Source organism: Andrographis paniculata, unplaced genomic scaffold, assembly GCF_009805555.1.
Source record: "Andrographis paniculata isolate CXL003 unplaced genomic scaffold, ASM980555v1 Contig74END, whole genome shotgun sequence".
Classification (NCBI taxonomy): domain Eukaryota; kingdom Viridiplantae; phylum Streptophyta; class Magnoliopsida; order Lamiales; family Acanthaceae; genus Andrographis; species Andrographis paniculata.
This window is the reverse complement of record NW_026137611.1, coordinates 3,927,801-3,934,939: the sequence shown is the minus strand read 5'-3', so window position 1 is coordinate 3,934,939 and position 7,139 is coordinate 3,927,801. Positions and strand designations below refer to the sequence as shown.

Here is a 7,139-nt window from a genome sequence, read left to right as displayed (position 1 = left end):
TCAATGAAAGCCCTTATGAGAACCTTCAGAAGTTCAACAGGATTGCTGCCACCTCGAAATCTGGAGGACGCTGTCAAACTAATTATGTTTCCATTTTCCTTAAAAGGTGAAGCCAGGAAGTGGTTTGATAACCTCTACCCAATTCCTGGAACATTCAAGGAAGCAGCTCAGGCCTTCATGAGCAAATATCATCCAGTGTCAAAAACCATCAGCCAGAGGAATGAAATCCTTAGTTTCAAGATGGCTACTGATGAGACACTGCCCAAAGCTTGGAGCCGCTACAAGCACCTACTCCGTAACTGCCATTACCATGAGATTCCTGACTTTATAGAGCTCTAGATCTTCTATTCAAGGATCACCCCCGAGTTACGGATGTCTCTGGAGGCAGCGGCAGGTAGCTCGCTGATGGGGAGGTGCGCTTCCGAAATGAGGGCACTGATAGAAAAGATGGTGGCCAATAAGACTAGTTGGCCGGAAACCAGAAGGCCTGAGCCATCAATGGGTCTTTATCAGGTTCCTGCTACTGTTTCATAAGACACGCGGATAGACAATTTTTCTATCCAGATTAAGTAGCTGGCTAAGCTCGTCAAACAGGATCTGTTTGGTAACAAAAATAAACAGGTAACAAATGAAGTCGTGGCCACTGAAGAGTGCGCACCTATGTTGACCAATCTGGCCCGCAGGTTGCTAAGAGCTCAGCTGAGCAGGCTCAAAACTAGCGGAGGTCTTTTACATGGCCAATAAGAATGCTCCTCAGTACCAGCAGTTCCAGAAGGGGCAACCCCAAAGGCCTGTCAGCCCATGTCCTCAACAACAATTTCATCAGTCGCAGCATTTTTCTGCGCCGCAATACTATTAGGGGGGATATTGACACGGCCCGGCCGTGTATAATTATGCCCATAATAATTTCCTTAGCCACAAAGTTCAATGGAGAACCAATGGTTCGAAATATAGGTGAAAGAAGGGAGAATAAAGAAGAAATGATAGTGCAGAGAATGTGAATTAACATGGATGATAACCAACCACGAGAATAAGTCTCGGACTTAAAATCAAAACCATATTTAAAATACAAACAATAGGCTAAATCCCACTGCAAATGAGTGGAAGCCACGAACCGATGGAATCACTCCAAAGACCCGATTTGAAAGAAGAGAGGATAAAGAAGAAAAGATAGTGCATAGAATGTGAATTAACATGGATGATAACCAACAACGAGAATAAGTCTCGGACCTGAAATCAAAACCATAGTTAAAACACAAACAATAGGCTAAATCCCACTACAAAAGGATTGGAAGCCACGAACCGATAGAATCACTCAAAAGACCCGATTTGACATATCTAAGTGGGAGGAAATCACATCCTAGCACTAGAAAAATATTGAGAGGGAACAATAAAAAAATTTTATTTAAGATTCACTCTACTCTATTACAATTATAGATAAGGACCTTATATAGAGGTCCTTGAGGAAAATAAAAGGCAACAAATAATAAAAGAAACAAATAAAAGCTAAGTCTAAATATAAGGAAACAGATAATAAAAATAAGAAAAGTTCTAGATATGAAATTATACTATATAGAAACTTATAATAAAAGGTAATATATAATAAGGTAACTTTGAGATTCTTCCAAAATCTGTTGTCTTAGTCCTGAAGTCCCGGCTCTTGTGATCATGGCCTCGGGATGACTCGGTTCGATGACCTTTGAGTCGGATAAAAATGAATTGTAATGTCTAGCACATCCATCTTCAATAATCATTTTTCTGAGCTTGGACGGCCGTGTCATTCCCCTCTTCTTGGAAAGTACTCTTGTTTTCCCGAATAGGATATCCATCAACTCTATGGCTCACAAGAAGACTCAATTTTCCTAAAGACAATAGCTAGAAAAATCTAAAACAAAGTAGACAAATAAAATTTTTTTTAGAGAACAAAACAATTGACAAATACCAGAAATTGAATTTATTTTCTAACAAAATCGACTAAGGACGACTCAAGTAGATAGAAAACCTGAGCGCAAAGGTCTGATACCAGATGGCACGGCCCGACCGTGTATAATTATGCCCATAATAATTTCCTTAGCCAAAAAGTTCAATGGAGAATCAATGGTTCGGAATATAGGTGAAAGAAGGCAGAATAAAGAAGAAATGATAATGAAGAGAATGCGAATTAACATGGATGATAACCAACCATGAAAATAAGTCTCGGACTTGAAATCAAAACCATAGTTAAAACACAAACAATAGGCTAAATCCCACTGCAATGGGTGGAAGCCACAAACCGATGGAATCACTCCAAAGACCCGATTTGAAAGAATTGAGGATAAAGAAGAAAAGATAGTGCAGAAAATGTGAATTAACATGGATGATAACCAACAACGAGAATAAGTCTCGGACCTGAAATCAAAACCATAGTTAAAACACAAACAATAGGCTAAATCCCACTACAAAATGATTGAAGCCACAAACCGATAGAATCACTCCAAAAACCCGATTTGACATATCTAAGTGGGAGGAAATCATATCCTAGCACTAGACAAATATTGAGAGGGAACAATAAAGAAATTTTATTTAAGATTCACTCTACTCTATTACAATGATAGACAATGAACTTATATAGAGGTCCTTGAAGAAAATAAAATGCAACAAATAATAAAGGAAACAAATAAAAGCTAAGTCTAAATATAAGGAAACAAATAATAACAATAAGAAACAAATAATAAGGAAAGTTCTGGATATGAAATTATACTATATATAAACTTATAATAAAAGGTAATATATAATATGGTAACTTTGAGATTCTTCCAAAATCTGTTGTCTTAGTCCTGAAGTCTCGGCTCTTGTGATCATGGCCTCGGGATGACTCAGTTCGGTGACTTTTGAGTTGAATAAAAATGAATTGTAATGTCTAGCACATCCATCTTCAATAATCGTTTTTCTGAGCATGGATGGCCGCGTCAGATATTATCCGCAACCACCTTACTATCAGACCCCCCTACTTTCCACAGCAGGAACCTGTTTTTGCCCAACCTGCCACATCGACTAATCATCCGCTGAGTCTGGAGGAACTATGAAGGAACACGGAGCTGGCAAACCAGGAGTTCCAAAGGAATACATCTGTTTCGATCAAAATGCTTGAAATGTAGGTCAGGTATATAGCTGAAGAGATCAAGCTAAAGTAGAAAGGAATGTTGATTGGGACAGTTGAGACTGTCCCGAATCAAGCAAAGGCTATAGAGATCATGGGAGGGAAGCGAACATTATCATCACCGCTGCCAAACAGAGGTACTAATTTCTCTTTCACCCCAGTTGTTTTAAATAGATTACATGTATAGGATGACACTAACCAAGTGCCAAACAAGGAAGTTTGTCCAACTAAGCCACGAGCGACGCACGTCACATAGATGACAACTCAGAAAGAAAATGAGCCAACCCCAGCGATAGCTAGGGCCCCTTTTCCAGCTAGGTTCGGGAGAAAGGACAATTCTAAGGAGTTTGAAATGTTTGTGCACACTTTTTGTAGTCTTAAAGTCACTATTTCACTTGTTGATGCTTTGTTGCATATACCACAATAGGCTAAGTTTATTAAAGATGCAGCAGTGCAGCTGGATGGTGTGTGCAGCGCCATGTTTAGTGAGGAGCTACCTAAGTAACTCAACGATCCTGGGAGTTTTCTTATTATTTGTACTATAGGGAACTTGAAACCGATTAGGGCACTATGTGACTTAGGAGCTTGTATCAATCTTATGTCTTTCTTTTTTTTTAGTAAATTAAGGCTTTATGAACTTGAGCCATGTAGAACTGTAATTAAACTTGCCGATAAATCAACAAGACTCCCACAAGGGATTTTTTATGATGTACTTGTGCAAGTAAATAAATTTATCTTCCCTGCAGATTTTATAATCATGGAAATGAGTGAGTATCTCGAAATTCCAATAATTTTGGGAAGACCTTTTCTTGCCACCCTCAGGCTAATATCAATGTCATGCAAGGGAAAATCACACTGAGCATAGGTGAAAATAAATTCATGTTTTCCATGAACAAAGCATTACGCCAACCTCAGGAAGAAAATTGTGAATTTTATCGATGAATTAAATGAATTAACTTCTCTTAAGAATAGTTTAACTTTAGAATTTCTTGAGAAAATTTCAGAGAATGATTCGTTTGTGCTGAGGAAGCTTGAGGACTCATATGAGCGGAGCGATAGCTCACCTATACCCACTGAGTCTATAGAGCAAGCAAAGCGAGACCCGGAAAGTGAATCTACAGCAAGGGAGGAGTTGAAGAAGCTACCAGAATATCTGATATATGTTTTTCTTGGCCCAGAGGAGACTTATCCACTGATAATCTATGCCTCGCTTATGCCAGACCAAAAGGCTCAACTCCTATCCATTCTTAAGAGAAGAAAGACGGTGTTTGCATGGAAGATCTCATATATCAAAGAAATTAGCCCAGCGGTGTGTATGTACCATATTAGACTTAAAGCTGATGCGATGCTATGCAGACAGCCTTAGCGACCTCTTAACGAGAATATGCAAGAAGTTGTGAAAAAAAGAGGTAATCAAGCTTTTTTATGCAGGTATTATCTATCATATTAATGACAACCAACGGGTCGGCTCAACCCAGGTGGTCGTCAAGAAATGAGGCTTTGTCGAACAGACTAATGATGATGGGGAGGTCTTCAAGAAAAGACCAGTTACAGGATGGAGAGTCTGTATCGATTACAGAAGGCTGAATATAGCGACAAAGAAGGATCATTTTCCGTTGCCGTTCCTTGATCAATGCCTTAAGAAGCTTGTAGGTCGTGATCTCATGGACTCTTGCATAGAAGTGTTTATGGATTATTTCTCAGTATATGACAAAACCTTTTCCAGATGCCTGAGTAATTTGGATAGAGTGCTCCTCCGCTGCATTGAGACTAATCTCGTGCTGAACTGGGAGAAGTGCCATTTAATGGTAAATGAATGAATTGTTCTTGGCCATAAGATCTCGCTTGCCGGAATTGAGGTGGACAGATCAAAAGTTAGTGTAATTGAAATAATGCCAGTTCCCTCGAATGAAAAATGAGTTAGAATTTTTCTTGGTCATGTCGGATTCTACCGTCGCTTTACTAAGGACTTCAGCAAAATTACTCAACCGCTCACTGCACTGCTGTGCAAAGATGCTAAATTTGAGTGTTCGAGCGAGTGTGAGGAGGCTTTCATAATTTTGAAGGAGAAACTCACCAAACTCACCACCGCTCCCATCATTTCGGCACCAGTGTGGCGCAAGCCATTCGAGTTGATGACGGATGAAAGCGAATATTCCGTTGGCGCTGTACTTGGACAGAAGGTGGAGTCCAAGCTGAATGTCATTTATTATTCCAGTAGGATGTTGGACTCCGCTCAAAGGAATTACACTACAACTGAGAAAGAGCTACTAGCAAATTTCTTCGCTTTCAAGAAGTTCAGACAATATATGATCGGGAGCAAGACCATAGTTCACACTGATCATGTAGCGATAAAATTTTTTATGGAGAAGAAACAGACCAAGGCCCGTTTTTTCTTACTTCAAGAGTTTGACATAGAAATCAAGGACCGGAAAGGGAAAGAAAATTTTGTTGCTGACCATCTTAGTTTACTTCGAAAACCGTAGGACACATCCCCAGGTATAATGATTTTTTGCGAAATTATTCCTTGTGCAGGGGAAGGAGCCATGGTTTTCAAATCTGGCAAATTTCTTGGCCACAAGACATTTTACCACTCATATTGTCCATAGGGAAAAGAAGCGTCTTTTAAGCTTAGCAAAGGACTATTTTTGGGATGAACCTTACTTGTTCAACATCGGCTCTGATGGGATTATCCATCGCTGTGTAGCAGAATTAGAGCTCCTCTTGATTTTGAATGAATGTCATGGCTTCCATGTAGGAGGGCATTTTGCTGGCTCGCGCATAGCGGTCAAAGGTCTGCAGTCTGGTTTCTTTTGGCCAACTCTACAAAGAGATGTTGATGCCTTTGCCAATGCTTGTGACAAGTGTCAGAGACTAGGCTCTATCTTAAAGGAAGATGAGATGCCTCATACTAGAATCTTGTTTGTGGAATTATTTAATGTTTGGGGAATAGAATTTATGGGACCATTTCCGAATTTGAATGGAAAACTCTATATCATAGTGGCAGTGGATTATGTGAGCAAGTGGGTTGAAGCATAGACGCTCCTTACTAATGATTCTCGCTCAGTGGTCTGCTTCCTAAAATACATAATTTATCCAAGATTCGGGGTTCCTAGGACTATTATCAGCGATGAAGCACCCATTTTGTAAACAAGGCGCTGCAGACTTGCCTTCAAAACTATGGGGTTCGCCAACATCTAACTGTTCCCTATCACCCATAAGCAAACGGTCAGGTGGAAGTTTCTAAAAGAGAAATCAAGCATATCCTCCAGACCACAGTCAACAAGAGTCGTAAAAATTGGGATGAAAAATTAGATGATGCGTTATGGGCCTATAGAATAGCCTTTAAGGCGCTAATTGAGGTGTCTCCCTATTGGTTGGTTCACGGAAAAACATGCTACTTCCCACTGGAACTCGAACATCGAGTGTACTAGGCCATTAAGTATCTAAATTTTGATTTGTTGCCTACCCAGCATAAGTGTGCCAAGCGATTAGTAGACCTAATTGAGTTCTGGTTTCTTGCATACAAAAAAGCCAAAATTTACAAGGAAAGAATGAAGTTCTATCACAATAGGAAGTTGAAGAAGAAAGAATTCACTGAGGGATTTTGCCAAGCGGAACCATCAGAATCAGTGATGTGGATAACCCAAGGGAAAGCGATTCATTCCTCGTCAACAGAGCGAGACTGAAACCTTATATTGAAGGGCCTGTACTGTAGCGGACCGAAGCAGAGATTGATCTTATTGAAGTTCAAAAACTCGTTCCGTGATCAGAACTTAACTAAATCCAGAATTGCCTAATCTTATATCCGCCAAAAGGTTTACTTGCTTTCTTTAATCTCTTTCCTAATAATATTTTGTCGCTTTTATAGTTATATTTTATTGCTTTGATAGGAATTGAAATTCTTGCTTTCGTAGTTAGTATAACGCTTTGATAGGAATAGAGTTATCGCTTTCAGTAGAATAAAATTATAATTGCTTTGTTATCGTTTTTCTAGAAT

The 7,139-nt window shown here is 39.5% G+C and overlaps 1 protein-coding gene across 1 annotated transcript; it reads left to right on the top strand.

The window, feature by feature from the left end:
• Window positions 1-372: 372 nt before the first annotated feature.
• Window positions 373-6,178, top strand: LOC127265984 (uncharacterized). The gene is made up of 6 exons (XM_051296045.1): window positions 373-513; window positions 622-724; window positions 4,144-4,448; window positions 4,651-4,947; window positions 5,107-5,484; window positions 5,675-6,178. Exons 1-6 carry the CDS (start codon window positions 373-375, stop codon window positions 6,176-6,178), a joined length of 1,728 nt encoding a protein of 575 aa, XP_051152002.1.
• The last annotated feature ends 961 nt before the right edge of the window (window positions 6,179-7,139 follow it).

Bases quoted from the DNA above. Each gene is read 5' to 3' on its own strand.
- LOC127265984 (XM_051296045.1), top strand. From the start codon at position 373: ATGTCTCTGGAGGCAGCGGCAGGTAGCTCGCTGATGGGGAGGTGCGCT. The intron at 514-621 runs GTTCCTGCTACT...AAAAATAAACAG, and splicing joins CATCAATGGGTCTTTATCAG to GTAACAAATGAAGTCGTGGC. The intron at 4,948-5,106 runs GTAAATGAATGA...CGCTTTACTAAG, and splicing joins GGGAGAAGTGCCATTTAATG to GACTTCAGCAAAATTACTCA.